This window comes from Nesoenas mayeri, assembly GCF_963082525.1.
Source record: "Nesoenas mayeri genome assembly, chromosome: 3".
Lineage (NCBI taxonomy): Eukaryota > Metazoa > Chordata > Aves > Columbiformes > Columbidae > Nesoenas > Nesoenas mayeri.
Genome location: NC_137544.1, coordinates 43,285,168 through 43,307,109, shown reverse-complemented (window position 1 = coordinate 43,307,109; position 21,942 = coordinate 43,285,168). Strand labels below are relative to the sequence as shown.

Here is a 21,942-nt window from a genome sequence, read left to right as displayed (position 1 = left end):
AGCACTGGATGCTATTGACCTTTTTTCCTGCATGGGTGCACTGATAGCTCATGTTCAACTTCTTGTTTACCAGGTCCAGCCCAGTCAAAGACAAAGTGGACAGTGGGTTTTCTGAGAGTGGAATAAAAACTGTGATTCTAAAATAGTGTGTCTTGGATGATTACAAAATTATTTAAGTTATCATTGAGTTACTACAACACAGATTTCATTCTGAAAACAATGACATCCAGTTTTTTTATGTCCGATCTTGAATAAACAAAATCTTTTGGTGTAAGGTTTTTTTATGAAATTGAGATAACCATTAAACAGTAGGGTACACTTAGATACTAGAATTAACTAATGATATTCAAATTATTAGTCCACAACTAATATATTTTCTCTTGCTCCTACAGAACTAAGTCCTAAAGTTGCCGAAGAATGAGTGAATTCCAGCTCTCCTGTAAGAACAGTACACCAGGCTCCTTTAACAGCTCCTGGAGTGGACAACACCACTACCAGGTGATTGGTGCTGCAGAGACAATCATCCTTCCCTCTCTTATTGGGGTTATCTGTTCAACAGGCTTAGTTGGAAATATCCTCATTGTATTCACAATAATAAGGTATGGAATTGAATGCATTTTTCAATAAGATTTATTGCTGAAAATATAAGTGAAGACTGCACTAAAAAAATGAATTGCCCAGCAAAGACAAGGATAGCAAGTTTTTCGTGTTCCATTTAGTCACTGACATTTACTTCTCATTAAAAAAAAAATTAAATCATTACTAGAGATAACAGTAATGTATGCTTGCTTAGCCTTTTCTGTTATGAGAAAATGCTTAAGTGCATGGTTGAATTCAAACATATTAAAGGAAACAAAAACACATGCCTTGTTCTCTGGTTTGCATGATAAGTGGCAGCAATCTTCTCAGTAGCATATGTAAAAGCTAGACTGGGCTTTAGTAATGGTACTAGCCAGGCATTGTAATGTTCACAGAACTCTTTTAAGATCAGTTGAAGTATAGTGTTTTTCTGCTCTGAAAACTGCACTGCTATCTCAGACTATTCTAATAACAGAACTCCATTTACCCATTTACATTCCTAGACTTCGTTGCTTTTTTCCAGCATCCCCTTGCTTCTGGAAACAGGGTCTTAAGTGCCAGATGAGGATTCTCAAATGACAGGAATTAATATCTCGAGATATTTTTGTTGTATTCTGGGAAGGTAAAATTGCTGAAGTTGCTAAATTTTGGGGGGTCATAAAATCTGACCCAGTCATCCTTTGTGCAAGAAAATACCTTCTAGTCTCTTAATTTTAACAAAAGATGTCTTTTTCTATATAATAACTTAATTACAAGTGGCTGATGCTACGAAAAACTCTAAATCCATAACCATGTATCTTGAAAAAATTACTTTTATCTTCAGTGCAAATTTAACATAAGGAATTATGACAGCATAAGTCTGATATATGTCACACTCTACAAGGATTAACAGAGGTACTCTACCCCTACATATTGTGCTTTTAAAGGTAAAGATTTCCAAAGACCAACCTAGGACTAAGTGCCTGTCAGACCCTGAGCTTTAGTAAACTTCCCTTGAAACTACCAGAAATCCAATGTCTGGCACACTCAAGAACATTGCAGCTCATGATCTGAATGCAAAAGAAAAACATATGGAAACAGTACATCTAAAGTTAACACAATGGCAATATGATTTTCTAAACGTAAAAATTAATAGAAAGGAAAAAAATAAATCGAGTTTCTAAAAATTAGTGTCTAAAAAAAAATAGAATGTAAGGAAACTGAGAAGGAACAAAGTTTTCTTAGGCCCTGGTTAAAAGCTTTTTTCTATCTTAAATAAAAATATGAGAGACAGAGGGAATAGACACAGACAATGACTTGGGCGGGGGAAGAATATAATTTAAACCGTACTTGCATTCAAATTATGGACATGAACATTTATACACAGGAAAATAATTTGAAAATAATGCGTTAAAAATTTAATGTGGTAGTTACCAACACTTAAAAAGACAGCCACAAACTTTAGACTCTGTGGACGAATCCACAATCAAAATGTAGCTCCATTTTGAAAAATAACCATGTCAAATTCTCATCTTTACACTAAACAGACACGATTCTACTCAGTGGCTCTGTTTCTGAGTTGCATCTTCTCTCTTTACTGAACACATTTTCTCATGCATAAATTTAAATTTTGTTAGCATTACAGAGTCAATTCTTTCAAGAGAAAAAGATGCTAGATTATCTATTTGACTAGAAAGTTATTTACTTCCCAGTAGCAAATACTTTATTGATGATAGAACATGGTAAAGAAATAACCTTGGAATTTCAGCTTCCCAGTTTTGTTTGCAGGTCTGCCAGCTAGGGACAAACATTTCTGTGCAAATTAAAATTATATTATTTGCAACTCACTTGGAGAAAATAACCAAAAGTCCTAATGAAAGTTACGTTTAATAATACACCTGTGCATTGAAATTTAGTTTAAAAATTAGTAAGTCAATGACTTTTGTCTGGCTCTCCATGTGTGAATGAATTTCATCAGTAGGGAATAATAGAGGCATTTGAGATATGTTGCTATTTAATTAAAAAGAAAATGGTGGAGAAAATGCTGCAAGAGGTCAGTGTCAGTCAGAAGTACCCAAGAATCTTCATCCTATAACAGCACCCTGGAAAAACTGGTCCCCAAAACTGCAGTTCTGCTGGAAAACATTTTATGTAAAATTACTTACTTTGTCAGACCAGCTGGTGGGAGAATGGTTATGCTTTTGTGTGGAGGGAGAAAATATGATCCAGAAAGCATCAATTAGCTGCGTTAGCCTGACTTTATATTTTTAAGGAAGAGTATGTTACAGAAGAGAAAAGGGAATCAAATAGAATTATTTATAAGTACAGCTTTTCAGATTAACTTGATTTTTGGTAAGGCAACTAATAGCAAGTGATAAAATAGCATTTCCTAAAATAGATTTTGTAAATAAGTGTCACAACGCTTTTTACTTGCATTCTGAGTCTTCAGCTGGAGAAAGTGTATTTGCAACTGAATATAGGCACCGGAAGTGAATTTTTGGAACTGCTACATACAGCAAACCTATCCAGATCAGAGGTTTTATGTTATCCAGTTCTATATGCTATTTACTCAGCTAAAGAACAATCTAATGAGTTCAAGAATTATAACGTGAAAAAAAAATAGCTGAAATGTGGATGGTACTGGGTGATGTTTATAAACAAGAAGTTTCCTGAAAAGATTTTCAGGAGAAATAGGTTAAGAGGGAACTTTCAAGGACTGATTGTGGGGCCAGACAGATTTCAAATTTGCCCTCAGATACCTGAGGCAAAGTGTGAGAGTGTGTCAGTAGTGTTCCTAATGACAGACTCTGGGAAGATGTGGCTGATGCGAAGATGTATAAGACTGTCATACAGAAAGAACCAGATAGAGAATAGAGGAGGGACTACAGTGAAAGAAATACAGTAACCTCTAATAACAGAATGCACAAACCCATATAATTTTCTTATTATTTTTTCATTAATGGAAAACACTGGTGTCAGAAAACAACAGAGGACAAACTCCTGGGATTTCTTTGCGTTTTCAGTAGGCTAAAGCTGCGTGAGAAGCCCACACAGCTGTAATATGTGTAAGGCTCTGCCATTCCGGGGGAAAGAGGGAAATGCTAATGCCATTTTCCAGGCTCAGAATAAGGCCTGAAATACAACTCTCACCAGCTGTTTCCAAGAGAGATAAGATATTCGGACTGGAATAGTGAAAAGTGTCCCTGCCCATGGCAGGGAGGTTGGAACTGGATGATCTTCAAGGTCCCTTCCAACCCAGACCATTCTAAGATTCTATGATTCTATGAATAAGAGCAGAAAATAACAATTGCTAGAACCAGAAGAATGGAGAACCATGAAAATTCACTTTTTAAAAAAAAAAAAAAAAACAAAAAGCGGGCTCAGAGATGTGTGCTTACTCTGCATAAATCGGGATCAAATACAGCAGAAATGGTAAAGGACTGTTTAAACTAAAGGCAGAAAGTGGTACAAGAGCAACTGCGTAGACCTCAGGCAGGATCTATTAAAGGCTGTTGACTGGGAAGGTGATTTTTACCTTCTAGAGCAGTGATGCCATGTGATAGGCTTCAGTAGGAGTAGTGGAAGTGAAATAATTATTTCTGAGATAATTATTCTGTTATGAGGAAGTCTCTTCTGACCTTGCTTCCTGTGACAGACAACGACTCACTTATGTGATAAGGGTTGTTTGTTCCAGTCTTAGGTTCCTACTTTTCCTAAGTCTAGCAGAAAAACTCAAACATGTTAAACAACATACCCAGTGTCTTGCAACATATATCAGCTGTTCTGTTCTTTATTCCTCACTGAGATGGGAAAGCTAAGCGTTTCTGCACTGAGACAGAATGCTGTTAGTTTACTCTGATTTCTATGAATTAATTTTAGATTTGTTTCAGAAACAGAAAAAACAAGCTAATGTTAGAAATGTGAAACTTCCCACAATCACATTTGGCACAGCAACTGATACATGTCTCTATGTGATGTTATATGGCCTAACTGTGAGATTCAGTTAAGCAGTAATATATTTTTGGACCAGAATATCTAGGACAAACTTCTATAGCTGTTGCTAATCTAATGTTAAACATCAGATAATGTTGTTATCCAACAACAAATTAGATAGTTTAATTACTTGGAAGTATTCACAACTAGATATGGTTAAGTGAGGGAAGGCATAGAGACAGACATATAAAGCAGAAATGGCTGCTATTTCTTTCTGCAGTTTTTCATGCCTGGTACTGAGAAAGATTCAGTCTCAAAAGATTTTATAGGCCTTACCCAGTCGTACAGATGTGAAGAAATTTTTCCATCCCAACTTTGATTGCCTAAGCCAACTCATCTGGGTCCCTCCATGGAGAGGTACTTCTGAGAGCAATACATTGGTTTTTTGTCATATACCTATCCGAGACAGAATAAATTGTTCCCAGAGTTCTGTTTCTCTGCAGTGATTGTGGGAGCCAAGATCACCTGGAGACACTAGAGGTTTAAATTTCAAAAAGAAAAGAAAATACTTAAGAAGAACCAAACCCCCCATTCAAAGGAGAAAAGATAGTACAAGTCTTTCCTGACAAATTATTGAGATGGTTTTTTTCATCCAGTAGAGGAAAATAACACACACATAAATTATCCAAGATGGATCACATTACACATTTACCAACAGAAGCAAGTGTTAGGTAGGTACAGAACTACTGCTGTTGGACCTGCTCTTCTCAGGGACTGAGAACCTAGGTAAACTCCAAGTATGAGAGCAGAAGGAAACGGACTATGGTCAACACCAGAGTGGGAATTTTCAAAAAGCTTCCTCCAAGACAAGCTGTTTTGCTGGGAACTGATAGATGTTGTATGGGAGGAAGGCGTGGGCAGGAGGATGACTTTAAAGCTGGTGCTACCTGCCATTGAAGACCTAGCCCACAAGGGATGCCATTTTCACCTTTCCTATTTGAAGAAAGGGTATGTCCTTGTGTTTTTAAATGTGTGATACTTATAAATCATCTTGTCTTTGACCTAAAAGATCACTTCTAAAGTAACACGTAAGATTCTAGTCAATGAAGACAGTCTATCCAGGAGGGTATAAAAAAATAATGATGACAGCACATAATGCAGTCAGAGTGGATACATAATGACTGATAACAATAGATAATGTACTTGTCATGTTCCTTGAAGTTGTTACTGGAGTGACAGCCAGTATATGGATTATCACAGTGTTGTGTCTGCTCAACACTTCTTTTTGTAATGGATTGGAATGAGTTTAATCTGTAGAAGTAGAATTGAAGAGAATGTAGGATGAATCACAGATTTGACATATTCACAAATTTTGCAGAACAACAATTCTGCTTTTGTAGATTTTTCACATGGTATTTCAGAGGTAGAAATTAACCTGACATGGGTGGAGGGATGAATTGACCAGCCAATATCTGAGGTTTGGGAAACTGCTGAGAAGCTTTCAAATCTGTGGCAAGAAAGTTGAAAAAACTAAAAGAACAAAAGAGAAAAAAGTTTGAAATTGAGGGTAACACTATTATTTTCCTGGCTTTTTTGTTTTTTTGGTAAAGTGATACTTTTAATGGAAGGTAAGCACCACTATCTTAATAAAATATAAGAAGCTAATAAACTGTAAAATGTTGCAAAAATTATTTGAGATTATAAAGTCTGGTGCATGAGTTACCATTTAAATATTGTGGCTCTGAGCCACCACAGGAAACCATCTGAAAATCTGTACAAAAATACATGTCCTGGCTTCTGGACACTGATCTAAAAAGGTATTGTTTTCTGAACCTCAGTGCAAAGCATTAGACAGTTGATATTACAACACTTCACTTTCCATCAACCATGGGACAGCTGTTCCATGTGTATTCTTTGTTGATTTAATTAAGTATAAAGTTTGCAAGTTTAGAATTTGAGATTCTCATTCTGAGTCCAAAAGTCGTTTCTAAGTTAGTATGATTTATCCTGTTCATGTGACTGAAATAAAGTAGAAAACCACCATTTTAACTTTTCCATTACATGACATATACAGGCAGTTTCAGATGCTTTGAAACCTGTGTATTTGACAATAATAGTACCATTTGATGCCTTGCAGGAAACACACTTTGGGGCTTTTATTTTCCTGGAGATTTTGCATCCTTCGAAGTTCACAAAGATAAACGCACTAGAGAAAAAAAGATCACATATGCGTCATTCTCTCCACAAGCTCCAGTTATTAATGCCAGCAGATATACTTTATAGATGTCTGGCTTTGGTTTCAGCATCATAACCAGATGACAGTGAATCATACTTCATAATTTATTAAAAATGTTTCAAAAAAGAAAAAAACAAAACAAAACAACTTTTATCTGGCTCATTCCCTCTAGCTTAAATTTGTTTCTCTGGAAACAGTTATTTCATAGCTTGTAGCATGCAGTGAAAGCAACAGGAAAAATGTGTAATCAGTAACTCTTCTCACATAGGTATTTTTAGGAAATGATGGTCATAGAGTTGGACTTCTGAATGTGGTTTGTTGGCAACCAGGTGGAGTTCTCCCAGCTGTAGGTTCTACTGTGTCTTCCAGGAAGAACGACAAATAAACTGGTACTTTGAAGTAGATTGTAAGGGAAAAAATTATTATGAGATACTGAAAGGAAGCCTAGACAAGTAGCTTAGACTACATGTCAAATTTGTAAGTGAATTTAGGTAAGTTGACTTCTACATGGAGACTGTGGATAAGGACCTTTTTAAGAAAGTCCTGTAATTAAAAAAAACTTTAGAAATGTCAGTGCTCTTCCAAGATGCTTTGTGTTTCTTTCCTTGATTTGTATAGAATAAGGCAAATTAAAGTCAGGAATTGTTTCAACTGCATGTATGACATTCCTCCGAGACCAAATAGTGATTACATTTTGGTAAGGAATTCTAGGAAAGCATATATATCACACAAAACCTATGCAATATAGACATTATGAAACTGTCAAATCCAAACTCTCAGTACTTATATCAGGAGTGGTTACATTTATACAGTCCTAAAATTACATTTGGCCCTTTGAAGGCAACTGCAAGGCTGATATGGCCCCCGGTGAAAATGAGTTTGACTCCCCTGACTTAGATGACTGTGCATGCAGTTTTAATTCAGTTGTGTTTCCTATATATGTATAAACTTCACAAGACTATCTTTAAATATTTAATTGCATACTATTTTTTTTCCTAGAGGAACATTTCTCTTTTACCAATTTCCTTTTCACCTTGAGCACTCGAGACCTTCCTGTCTGTATCTTTAAACAAGATCCAGCCCTGGGTCAACTGTACCACAGGAAGGCTCTGATGTCTCTTCCTATTTCTGTTAATCTGGCATTTCTAGAGTTCCTATTACCATCAGACCTGCACTTATTTTGAACACTTTCTAGTTTTCAAATGGGCATATGGATAGTTGTACTGATGTCAATAAATTAAATAGCCCATTCAGCCTCACTGGAAAGCAACTTTATGAACCGTATCTTTTTCTTGACCCTAAAATACAAGGTTTGAAATATCTAAACTCTAAAATAGTGATCCTGATAGTGTACTTATGTGTAGTTCTGTTTGGAGGTCTTCTCTATCAACAGTATAGTTGGAAAACAACAGAGTAATTGTCACGGAGGCACCCCAAAGTTAGTTTAGATGGACAACAGGTTCCAAAACAAACTTTTATTCGGTACAGAAGGTGCAGCAGATTAACTGGTGGAAGGTGGGTGTTTAACCCTCCAATAGTGACATAAATACAGGTTTGAGTATCAGTCGAGGTAATTATTAAATGTGCAGCAAATAATAACAATGGAGATCCACAGTGTGCATACACGTGGCTCACCAAAAACAATGCCAGAGCTGTCCCTGACTCCGGGAGAAGTACACACTTGCCTGAATCTGGCAAGGAATTATTAAAATTTTACACGTGCTTATATTTAAGCACGGAATAAGCACCCGTGATCCCACGAGGAATTATTAAAGAAGTTTTACATGTGCTTATATTTAAGGATGGAATAAGCACCCGCGATCCTGCAAGTAATTATTAAAGAGAAGTTTTATCACTCACCCACTTGGCTCGGTGGGGTAATCCCAGTCCCAGGAGATTACCTCAGGCAGCCATCCTGCCTAAGGGGAGGGCTCTCGGCCACAGCACTTGACCTATGCTCCAAGAGGTCCACACAACGGGTGGCAAAACCTCGGCCGGAGGGGTCCCGTTTTTAAAGCCTTGTCAGATCTGACCGTGGCATTCCAGAAGCTTCTCTGCACCCCCACTCTGGCTGTGTGGTGCCCTGAAGCTTCTAAGCAACCCCACTCTGGCTGTGGGTGCCCAGTGGCTTCTTGGCACCTCTGCGCCCTGACTCCATCTCTCTCCTAAGGACCCTGATCAACAGGTTCTGGAGTCAAAACACAAGAAGCTGTTAACCCCATTGCAGGAGAGGGGGGGTGGAGGGAGATGTATCTGCACCTTCCATATCGAAGGAAGGGAGAGGGAGAAAGGGGATGTGCATCTGTCACAGTAACTGACAAGTAACCATCTCCATGTCTTTCCATTTATTTCAGAACTCAGAAGAAAACTATCCCAGATATCTACATCTGCAATCTGGCCATAGCAGATTTGGTTCATATCATTGGCATGCCCTTTCTCATTCATCAATGGGCACGTGGAGGTGAGTGGGCTTTTGGCAGCCCCCTTTGCACCATCATTACCTCCCTGGACGCAAGCAACCAGTTCACATGCAGCGCCATCATGACTGCAATGAGTTTGGACAGGTATGTGGTTTCAGATTTTTTCAGATTCTATTTGACTGTAAAATCACCCCAAATTCACAATAAAAGCAAGAAACCTAATTACACCTTAGTAAATGCTATGGCTAATGCAGCATTGGACAGCTTCATGTTCTCTTTCGGATTTCTCAAAAATAAAAGCACTTCTAAAGGAAGACAGGAGCAGGTCAGACCTGGGAAGGCACTTCTAGAAGAAGTCTAAGCTGAACAAAATTACTACCACATGCAAATTAATATCTGTCATATTGCTGGATGATGCTTTTATTCCCCTAAACCCTCTACTTCATAGTAGGAGTGAACCATGTCATACAGTGTTCCAACAGAGACTTTATTATTTCAGCATTTCTTTTTGAAAAACAAATTTCTTTATAAGATCTTAAGAAGTGGCAAAACCAGCTGTTCTCTCCATGGAGCTTTAGGGGTCAAGTTATGAGGGGTACAATGTATAAAAGTTTGCTTTTCATTACTCGCTTTAATATGAAATAAAAAACATTAAGAAAAGCTGTAAAAACTATGCAGCTTGAATATGTGTATTAAAATTTATGAGAAAGTTTCCTAAACTGACATCAAACACATTTTTAAATACAGATTCCTTTTTATGCCACAGGCCAACATTACACAAATTAAACCTGAATGAAACTTTGGTAGCAGAACTTTTGCCTACCAGTTAAAAGAAAACTTCCTAAGAGGCAAACCACAACACCTGTTCTCTGGATGAGGATAAATACAGACATACATAGACAACAATTCTAATATAATTTACCCCCATGTACACCAAAAATAAATTCAACTGTTCAATGAAAATATCACTTGCCTAAGTGAAATCAGAACTGTGTATGCTGCAGACAGCACTTCCTGGATATATCGATATATTCTTCTGCTGCAGTCTCTGACGAGAAAGGAGAGATGGTGAGATTGGTGAAAAGGGGGTCCAGTATGATGCCCTACAGTAATGTTGTTACCTAGAACATTCCAATAATCCGTTTGACTTAAACTGAATATGCAATTAACAATGTCAGTGACTTTTTTTCAATGACGAAGGAACTTTTTGGCCTGATATTTTAAGAAAAGAGCCAAGACTTACATGTTCAAAATAACTGATGCAGATTTAGAAGTCACATGACTCCTTTTTCATTAATAGTAAACAAGATGCAGCTGGTAAAACCTACGCCAGACTTTCTGTGACAGGAGGCTGGGAGGCACATCTCATTCCCTGTAAGATGACTCTACCAGAGCACGTCATAGGAAAATGTCACTGTTTGGGTCCCTTCTCACAGAGCACACCTGCCTCTGACTACTTCTTCCACAAACTTTGTTTCTAAGAAAAAGTGTAATCCTGTTAATAGGGTTTCATCTGTCTGTTATCCAAGGCATACTTTTGGTATGGCACAGATGTATAATCTTGTCTCAGCCTCCTAAGAAAACTACCAAATGCTAAGGCATGTGAAAGTACCTGGAGGAGAACCTTGTATGCTAAGAAAGGTAAGATTGCAGCCAGAGATAAAACAGTTGAGATGGAGACTGTTTGCAGCTCAAAGGTTCAAGAAGAGAAACACTAGCATGAAGAGGTACAAAATACTAATGAGAACCAGGAATTCTGAAGATGCTCTTTCACTCACATTGACAGCTGTTCAGCAGAGACTCAAGGATGTCAGGTAGGGGTGGTAAGAGTATTAACACTTAGCCTAGGAGCTTGCTAGTCCTACCTGCCTATTGTCTATTGGAGTAGCAAATAAATAATAGCTTTTTGTGAATATCCTGCTTGCACAGTGTCTCTGTGCATAGGAATAGGTCCCTGAGCAAAGTTCCCAAAGTCTGAGAGTTACATAGGGTACCAGTCAGTTTTGAGGGCTTCATAAACATTTATTTAGCCTATCCTTTTAAGGCTTTGGGAACACAAATGGAAAGGTGAAGCTAGGAAGATAAATCTGGAGCAAGCAGCTCCATGACAGCTGAGAAGAAATGGGCAGGTGTTCCAAGTGCTTGCAGAAGCTGAGATTGACAGGCATGAGAAAATGTGTTCCTGGTTTGCCCATTGTTGTAATGTTGCTCTAGGAAATATTTACCAAAGTGGTATCGCTAGTAGGTGGGGCCATATCTCTATGAAAGTTATGGGTTTTCAGTTATTTAAAACCAGAACCACCTGATTTGCCATGGACTAATCCATTTACTCATTCTTCACACTACTTTTCCTGCCGCTTCTTGCTTCACTTCACATGCAGTCACAAGCACCCCAGATAGAGGAAAAGGGAAAAGCCTTTTAAAAGCTCAATATCCTGAGCAGCCCATCATTAGACTCTGAGCATAGTACACTTTGCTGCCTCCTGGAGCAATCCTAACAGCAGAACATTCTAAGTCAATACAGATAATAAATTAATAATTAACATTAAGATTATAATTTATGCTAATTTGTTATATTGATAATAATAATATTGTCAGTATACTAAATTGTGACCATATGCAATGTATAGTAATAATGTTAGACCATAGGATGTCAAATATGGCAAGTTAAGATACGTTCAGAGGTAGGAAGGGAAGGAAAAAAAATAAAATAAAATAAAATAAAAGGAAAATCCAAGTTCTAAGAGATGTTTCCTTTCTACTTGTCCTATATGCATGACAGAAGTATGATTACGTGTTTATGGCTCTGCTAGAAGTCAGACATTAACTACTACAACATTAACTAGAAGCACATGCTCCCATGAAAGACTTTCTCTTTCAAAGTGTCAACTTGGCTTTCACGACTGCACTGTGTACCTTTAGTGATGGTGGGTCTCATAGACAGCAAGTTTGGCGGAAAGGTATAAAGAAATGTGGTAATAGGCACAGGTAACGGGCACCACGTACCTGGTGCCTGGTACTTTTTCAGAGCTCTGCAGGCTTCATCTCTGCCTCCTTCTCTAGACCTCTGTGCCAGGGACATGGCTCAGACACTCTTATCTCTGTTGGATTTAGGTAAGCATTCTTCAGACTTTTCCCAACAAAAGACTATTTTATTACTGATAATTACTTTGTCATATGAGGGTACGTGATGTCTGCCTTCACATTCCACACTCTGCTTGAAGTGGAAGTTACCCCATATTTTTGTAACAGCATATTCTCCTAAATGCACCATTCACATTTCATTTCACAAATTTATCATCTGACAATGGGCAAGACTGAAAATTATATCCAAACTGAAACAACCAATAGAAAGCCACCACCACAAAAGAATGGAGATAAAAGCTGCTCAATAAGTGTTTAGGGTGAGATTAATATCTTATTGTCTGGGGAAGGGTAAGTCAGAATGCCATCAGGCTGGAATAAGTTTGAGTTCTATCTAGAAAAAGAATCATTTATATTTTCGTTGAATTGAATTTCTGGTGGTATTTTCATTCCATTCAGTCTAATGATTTCCTTTTCATTTAAATTTATTAAATGACTTTTTTCTTTTGCTAAGATGAATATTAAAAATGAGAATTAGAAGCCTAGGGAAATTATCCTTTATAGTCACATATCAGTATATGAAAATTTCCTAAAAAAAAATGATCTGGAAAGTGTGAAAAGTCATTTTATAATACATGAGGAAATATACATATATACAGGCCTGATTTTAGTTCCCTGACCTGCATTGTTAGTAATCTGCCCTGTTTACACAGCAAAAAGAACCAAGGTCAGACAGCCCATAGGCAGTGGTGGGCACTTTTGGTGGTGGAAAGTGTGGATTCAGTACCTATCCCAGGCTAAGAAGACAGTTTTTCACTTGTCATTCCTTCCCTTAATGATCTCCAATGCCCATTAACCCAGATAGTTTTATTACAAACTGCATCAGTCTGATAAACACTGTACTGCAGCTGCTATCAAGATGAGTTCCATTCACTGATGATAAGTCCTGAGCTGTGCTGGGCTCCGGTCCTTTGAGCAAATGCAATATCATCCCCTAAGCCACACGTCACATGGTGCCTTAAGAGCCTTTTGCATCGCTCACAGCCCTCTCTCTGAAGCTCTTTAGCTGCCTTTCTGCTGGCAGCTCTGCGACTGGTCACCCAAGCCTTTCCCAGAGACTCTGGGGTAGCACTTTCCCCTTGTTCCCACGCTGCGGATCTTGCGCGGTTATCCTGCCAGCCCTGCACCTGCACAACCAACCACGCTGTTTTGGGGGGTTCTCATGGGAAGTTACTGCCACCAGCATGAGAATCACCCTTTCTTCCCCTCCCTTTTCTTACCCTGTGGTCAAAGATTCCAGTTGGCATTAGTGGACCCAAAACCACACATGCACTAAACTTGACAGTACAATAGCATGCAGCCTCAGCAATATGTGCTCTCAGCAATAACAACTTGTAGGGAACAAGTCCTGATGAAAACTATGTTGATACTGTGGAAAAAGCATTACAGGGAGAACCACGCATGGCACTGGAGAAGAGATGCAGAAAAGGATGCTTGTCTGGAGACCCTCCGTAGCTTCTCTTCCCAGCTGGCCACTCAGGACAGCTTTATCTTTCCACGCTCTTTCTTTTCAACTGCAATGCTATCAGCTATAGACCCTGGTAACAATTCTCCATGCATCTGAACCTGTTTTAAAAACCTTTGTACAATACATTGCTCTTAATGAATGAGCTAATAAGAAATAAACAGTGTTTTTGTGGTTAGGTACCTTGTGAATTTAAACAGCTTGAAACAAAAGCAGGATCTCACTGAAACCTTCCTATGAAGGAGAAGCACATGAAAGCATTAAGGAGTTTTTGTGTAGGCCAACTGTAGGCACCAGATAAAGTTCAGCCTCATTAATGTGTGTCTAAGAGATGACTCACAGGGTGTATGGAGGGCACAGCAGAGGATGGAATATCATGTCCTGTCACTCTCCTTACAGCCTGCATGAGGAGAGGTGCCTGGTTAGGTGTACTTCTTACTCCACGTTGGCTACTAATATCACTTTTCTGTACTTCCCCTACATGCCCTATTTTAATCTCACAGACGTTCATTTTCTCATAGTTGCTTTAATTCACAGTTTGTTTGCTGATTTTTTGGTAATATCTGTTGTAACTCTCTTCAGTGTTCATTCTTTGGAAACATTTCTGCATCAGATTTTAAAAAGAGTTGCAGTATTGTTCTCTTACTTTGCACAGATATGTTGCTTGCACCACTTGAAAAATGAAAGCAAGTTCAAAGCATACATAGTATACCATGCTTACATGGAGACTAAGAGGTCAAATTTTGTGTAAAGCAGGAGTTTTAAGTTTAAATCACAAGTTTTAAGAACCTGAGAAGCCTGTAAATTACTCTCAATTACAGTGATCCTGTAAGTAATATCAGTATCAGAAGCTATTTCCATGAGGCAGCCAGTGAAACAGGAGAGGTAGCTGTACCAAGAGTGGTACAAAGCAGTTATACCATTGCAAATGCAGAGGATTTCTGGTCTTTCTGTCACCATCATGAGGACTGAGAATAACTGCATGAAATTAGACATAGCTTCTTGAGATATCATATGCCAGAAAAGCCTTTTGTTGATTCTAGCAATAATGGCCATTACTTTAACCTTATTTAGTGAAAAAAAAATGGTTATTGCAAAGCTTGAATAATGAAATCTATTTCACACTCAAACAAGACTGAAAATAATTTAATATCACATAAATATTCATCATTCTTGATCTTATGCACTGGTTCCTGATCTTCATCTGCCCAAGGGCAATAACACCAAGAAACTGAGGTGCTGCAGGCACTTTGTTCTGACTGGCTGGTGAACCCGATCTGTGAAAAACAAGTACAGGACCTCGAGCAATATCCCATTGTTTTGCATGCAACGTGTTGCCGGCACCTACAGACACAGTTTCAGTTTATCTTCAGTTACGTGGAAATCAAATATTTTGGTTACAACTGTGAGAGACTTGAGCACTCCAAGAGCTAAAATATATCAGAAACATATATATATATATATATATATAATTTTTTTAAATAGCAGTCTTGCCTATACTAACTTATCTCAAATCCTTTTCCAGACTAACTTAATCTTAGGTTTTGTCTCTGCTTGCTTCTTGTATGTCTGAGTTTTTAAATTCTTAAAGCACTTATCCTATTAATCAAAAAATGTTGTGACCAAAAGAATGATCAGTTATAAAAATGCATGCTGAATGTTAAGGAAATTGCTTGAATAAAAGCCATTCTGGCATGTTGTAGGAGATAACTTCAACAAAAATAAGCTTCCTTCCTTTGTGATGGCTATTCTTAGTATTTTTATTTTGCAGTCAATAATATTAACCTAAATATTTTATTCCTTTTTCTGTTACTTTGCTCTGTTGCCTGCTTTTACAGGTACGTCGCTCTTGTCCAGCCATTTCGCCTAACCCACCTGAGAACAAGATCAAAGACAATTCGAGTCAATTTATGTTTATGGGTGGCATCGCTTATTCTGATGTTCCCAGTGTGGGTCTATTCAAAAGTAATAAAGTTCAAAGATGGTTTGGAAAGTTGCGCTTTTGATCTAACCTCACCTGATGATGTTCTCTGGTAAGTTTTCAAAGCTCAGTGGGTCATGTCTTCAGTTAGTGTTGAGGATACCACCTATTTTATACTTGACATCCCTGACAGGCGGTCGGATGAATGGAAGAATGGATGGATGGGTTGATGGATGGATGGGTGGACGGATGGATGAAATAGAATTAGAGGCTGAGGATGATCCTTGTATCATTCAAATCATTGCATCTCAGATTGTATTGGTAATATAGAGGCAGCCCCAGCATGATCAAGTTCAGCAAGACAGATCCTGTATAGCAAATGTAACAGTGAAAGATTTCTTATGTTCTCTTGCTGCATTTAGGTAACTGTTGTTCACAAATGGAATCTCATTGCCCTTTCTGACCTGGCAGACTGTCATCTTTGGAAGATATAGATCACAGAAGAGATTAAACACTCCTCAAATTGCATACATGACTTTGCAGTATCTCATGGCCAAGCAGATTCCTGCTTATTTGTTAGATTCAAACTAGCTGGTTCAGTGATGACTAGCAAGGGACGTAAAATAAAAATTTAAAAATCTTACATAACAGAGAGCAAATTTTGGCTGATACTGGGTGTTTTTATATTAGCATGTTAGTTTGGATAAGGAAGGTATTTTTGGAGTGTGTATCTCAATTATCTCTAATTACCACACTTGAGTTCACGTTATTCAGCAGTCTCAGAGCACACAATCTGTATTCTTTTCAGGTGAAATCAGACTGGAAAAAGTGCTCCAGGAACTCAATGAATGGATTCCAACCACTCTTGTATGTTCAGTCCTCAATCCACAGGATCCAATTAAAGAAAATTCAAAGTTAAAACCCCTAACATGAGTATAATGTGTCATGTCCTAAGCACCAAGTACTTCACTCTACAGATTTTCACTACTCATTTGTACTACTCATTAATGCAGACAAAGCCTAAAAGAGTGTATTTGAGCCTTTTTTCTTCCAGTCTCCCTTTCTCTTCCCCTCCCCCAATTAAATTGCAACCAGATTTTTAACTGAATTAATTCTAACTCTGGAGCACCAGAAAAAGAGTAAATATATGTAACGGTACAGAAAATAAATATTTTAATGTCAGCAAAGCTTGACAAAATTCACTGCTAAAGACTTAAGGTATTCGTAAAAACAATCCCTGAAATATGACTATTTTCAAGAACTTGTGAAAGACACGAGACCCCCAATAACCTGAAAGAAAACAGAGAAAATAGGAGAAAAACAGGCTTGAAAGCATTTGGGGAATTCAGTCTAGTCCTTCCTCTCTCATATGGCATGACCAATCACCAGAGGCTTGTTTAATTCCATATTAGAGGTTTTAACACAGAAAAGTTTGAAGTCAAGTAAAAGGAGACTTTGGTAGATAGAGTAAAAAAAAAATGAACTTCAACAACCAGAAAGTTTAACAAAATATTACGATCTCTATCTGTGAAGTGATAAGAAAATATCTGTGTCTATTTGTCAGGAACAAATTACAATATCACCTAATTTCATTCTTTGATGGAAGTTCTCCAATTGATAAAGAATAATTAGAAACAACCTAAGTTAAATTGTAACAAAACACCCACAAAACAACTAGGAAAGCTGATATAGAATAGATTACACTAATGATGCAAGAATGGTTGAAAAAACTGTTCTCAGAAGGTGGTCATCACTTGTCTACTATCAGACCAGCAAAATATCAGGGGACTAAGGAGACTGTGTTTTGCATAAATGCTTGCAAGAGTTTTCAATAATTATACAGGTGCTGGAAAAAGCACACACATACAGAATTTGGAAAGCTAACTGGTATAACCTGTAACTATCTTCTTGTAGTCAACAGTATTCCTAGAAGTGCTGAACACAGACTTTAATACTTAAAAGTACTTGCAGTTCTAGGTACTTGCTGCTATCTAAAATAGTTTTCAGGTATATCTAATCAAGAGTCGCAAATCAGGGACCACTTTATGAAAAATGTTATTTATATTTTTTTTACATTTATGAGATGCTCTTTTTGTAACCACCTTGTTTGTTCTTTTTGCATTTTGTTTTACAGGTATACACTTTATCTTACTATAACAACTTTCTTTTTTCCTTTACCACTGATATTTATTTGCTATATTTTGATTTTATGTTACACGTGGGAGATGTATCAGCAAAACAAGAAAGCAGGAAGGTAAAGTATTATTCACATTTCTTCTAATATCACATGTTCTGCTCAGACTGTAAAGGTTTTATATGTAACAGCCCAAAAGGAACAGTCCTAAACCAACATTTAGGCACTACATCATGTAACTTCAGACACTACATTAGTTTCCCAGGAAACAGACTGGGGACGGGATTTAGTGGAGGGTGCAAGATAACCCAGGTAGAAGGAAACACTGTGGAGAAAGTTAGGGTTGAGGTCCTCAGCTTATCTGAGAACAACAAAAAGGCATCAACCCAACCCTGATCTGCTGGCTGCAGGAGGACACCTGCCCATCCAGGTCTCTCGGCTTCAAGTTCTCAGTTCAGGGATTAGGAAACTCTGGGAGAATGTGGGTGCCAGGTCTGGTACCAGCTGCCATGCCCCAGGGAGCTGCAGGCCCCACAAAGATCCCTGACCACTCTTCACAGCCTTGGGAAGTCTAGGCAATAAAATAAAATTGACACATCAAACAGATACAATACTATTTCCCAGTTTCTGTGACAGCAGCCCCTGGTCAGCACATTTTAGTTCCAGAACTACATGCTTTGCATTTCAGCTTGTACCAATTTTCTATGAAAAAGGAAATCTATTTCCTTTTTAGTGTGGTTGTTAGTTCCTCAAGCAAGAGGATCATTTGCTTCTTTGCCCCTTTAAGCTCATGATAGTCATGTTTAAACTGGATATTTCTGTTCCAGTTGTTAGCAAAAAAATGTAGTCATAGATGAAAAGGGATGCAAAGCTATATAGCTCCCATGTTTAAAAAGAGTAATCACTTTTAAGGAAAGATAATTGTCAGTGTTTCATCACATAAACTATTCTCACTGACTCCTGTATGTGTGTAGTATAGGATCCAACTCAGTCTAAGCAGAAGAAACAATAATGTGCAAACAACAACAAAAAAATGAAGTTGTTGAGAGCTGTCCTTTGCTGGCACTGTGGATGAATTTGGTCACAAATAGCTGCTGTTCATTAGTACACTCAAACCATGCCATCACTTTCCCACACTGACTTTCCATTCCAGGGATCCTTCTTTGTTTTGCAGTTACACCACCAGTATCCCCAGGCAAAGGGTCATGAGGCTTACTAAGATGGTTCTTGCTCTGGTCAGCGTGTTTGTAGTAAGTGCTGCCCCATTCCACGTGATCCAGCTCATGAATCTCCAGGTTTCTCAGCCAACCCTGACGTTCTACCTGAGCTACTATGTCTCCATCTGCTTCAGCTACGCCAGCAGCAGCATTAATCCCTTTCTCTACATCCTGCTTAGTGGGAACTTCCAGAAGCGTCTCCGGCGATGCACGAATGTGGATGTTAGAATGGCAGAACGGGATGTCAACATAATTGAAAACACCCTCAAGTCAAGTTTTTGAAAGGAGGGTCTTCTTCCAAGAAAAATGCATTATCTGTGTACATATGTCTTCGTTGAAATAGATGGACATGATTTCACTTCCTTTGTCAAAGTGTAACTCAGAAGTGGCTTTGTTGCTCGAATTCCGTGAGTTGATGTGAGAAGAGGATCTGCATCGTTGTTTGAAAGGTTAGAGCTTCTAGAAGAGAGACCGTCTGCAAAAATATTATTTGTTACTGTGCCGTTCCTTTTTTTATGATGATTTGTACATAGATTGACCAAATGCATCAATACAAAAGTGGATTTTAAAAAAATGTAGTCCTCTGGTAGTAAGAAGATAGAATGACTGTGGCAGGCATTTGGGATCTGACACTGTGTCATGGAAGCTGTAAGTTAATGACTAAAAGAGACTTAGTTACTAATGACTCAGAAGGGGGTAACAATTAGTTTTTATCCTATCTACGCCTGTCTCATCTGACACTCACTTTTCCAGCTATTAAAGGCAGGGGAGAGACATAAAAAGTCCCTTTTTGAGGAAAACTACTTTTGAATTAACCTTTGCACATGTACTTGCAAACAAGTAAGTGAATTCACAGTGCATCATTGGAAATTATTAAACTTAAGTTTTGAAAAGAACTGTATGTTTGAGGGACATGCTTCTCTTTTTTCAAAATCCCTGCTTCCAAGACAGCTCCAAGAAGGGTGTTCAATCCTGAAAGAGCTCAGTGCTGATCTCACTACAAGCCAAGATGAACTCAGAGCTTGCCCAGGATGCACTCTCACTCATTTCAAGAGGGCCAGAAGAATGTCTGCTTATTGCTGACATTAATCCACAAGATTCTTAGTAGTAGGACACAATCAAACAGTCTTATTAGGACTTTGCCAGCTAATACAGAAAATTGGTGAAAAAATAATTCCATTGAAAAAATCTAGTGTTCTTGAGGGATGTTCACAGTTTTGGTGTTCACCAAACTATGAGTTTATCTACGTCACATTCTTTTCTTAAGCTGCTTTCTCTTATTTCAGGAAAATAATATAACATTTCACCAGGACTAGGGGTTTTTGACTACAGTATTCTTATTCAGAGACCTGATGAATGTGAAACACTTAGAAAACACCTCCTTATGCATGCAGTTAGCTCCCATCTTCTTGTCCCACCCCAAATGGGCTTTTTATTCATTTATTTGCAGCACTGTGGAGGTCACATTTTGTGATCCCACTCCATGATTTGCCAACCCACTGCATGAGTCCTGACCTGGGAAAGAAGGAAACATCTTCCACTAAGGGAAGCCTGGGCTACACATTCCCAGACTGCAGGTTGAGGTACTGCCCCATCTTCTCCTGCCATCATGTGGTATCTGCCAGCCCCATAGGGTCTCACACATACAGAAAAAGGAGTTTAAGAGTTTTGAAATCACTATTCATAGCGTAAAGACAAAGCTTTACATAGAAAATGCATCATAAAAGATTTTAAGTGGTGTTATTGTAACCATGTAAGCCTAAGCGAATACTCAAGATAAGCTTTAGGAATGGAGGAAATATTGTCATTAAACCCTGCAAGATGGCTGCAAAATGATAAGATTTCAACATGTAAAGGTTCAGATCTGAAAAGGTTAGTTACTTTTCCCAGCTGTATGAATGAGTCTGTTAAAAATCTTTACCTACAGGCTTTGTCATCAAAAATTAATTCACTAATTAATTAACAGTCTGCACACAAAGTGGTTTATCAACTATTATCAAAATATGGCCCTGTTAAGTGCAAGTTTGTTAGCTCACTGTTTCAGTCTGTGCCTGCAAGTATTACCTTTGCTTCTGAGTGACAAGTGTGGCTTTAAAGGTTTCAGGTAATTTTCTTCTTTTTTTTTCCTTTTTTTTTTTTTAATTCCTTTGCCTGGCCTTTTGCATCAAAGCAGATCACTACACACAAGTTCTCTCCCCAAAGGAGATTTTTCTCAAACTTGTTTACCTGTTCAGTAAGTTACATCAGTTACTCAGTAACTCAGGATCCAATATTTAACACTTAAAAAAATGCTAAAATAGTCTTTTTTATATCCTTAGTATTTTTCTCTTTTGCCTGTCACACCTCAGCTTTAAAAGTTTCTGTGCTTCAAAGGTCATAGCAGTGAAACTGAATCACAGAAGCACAACTTTGTGAAATTATTCTAATAACAGCAAAGTTGACAGGACATTGAATGTCCTCTTGCATGGGACACTAATAGCCTAGTTTACAGTTCAGTATTTTTTTGACCTTCTCCATATTGCTTTAGCTCCCTGTATCTGAAAATAAAATGGATGAATTTCAAATAAATTTATATAAATATTCAAACTTTTTATTTACTAGTTACCAAATTTCCTATGTTGACGAAAGTCCATAAAGGAATATCATAGAAATAATTATTTTTCTTTAAAGTTTTGGAGCATCTGGTCTTGATTATGTTGTTTCCCACACAACTAGAATAAGCAGTTCATTAGAAAATAAGATCAGCCTATACATATGGGGGAGGAAAAGGAAGATATCGCAGTCCTATTGAATTTAAAATAGCTCTAAAAGGTGCTAAAAATAGGTGATTTATTATGTCTCTCAGTTGAAACAGCACTTGCAAAGAAAAACTGGATCTGAAGGAAGAATAGAATTGTGGGTCTAGAGAAAAACT

The 21,942-nt window shown here is 37.8% G+C and overlaps 1 protein-coding gene across 1 annotated transcript; it reads left to right on the top strand.

Annotated features, from left to right (window-relative positions):
* Positions 1–417: 417 nt before the first annotated feature.
* MCHR2 (melanin concentrating hormone receptor 2) lies at positions 418–19,310 on the top strand (the record flags this gene model as incomplete). Its single annotated transcript, XM_080342154.1, has 5 exons — positions 418–599; positions 9,082–9,291; positions 15,595–15,789; positions 17,812–17,931; positions 18,986–19,310. The coding sequence occupies 5 exons, from the start codon at positions 418–420 to the stop codon at positions 19,308–19,310; spliced, it is 1,032 nt and encodes a 343-aa protein (XP_080198280.1).
* Between the last annotated feature and the right edge of the window lie 2,632 nt (positions 19,311–21,942).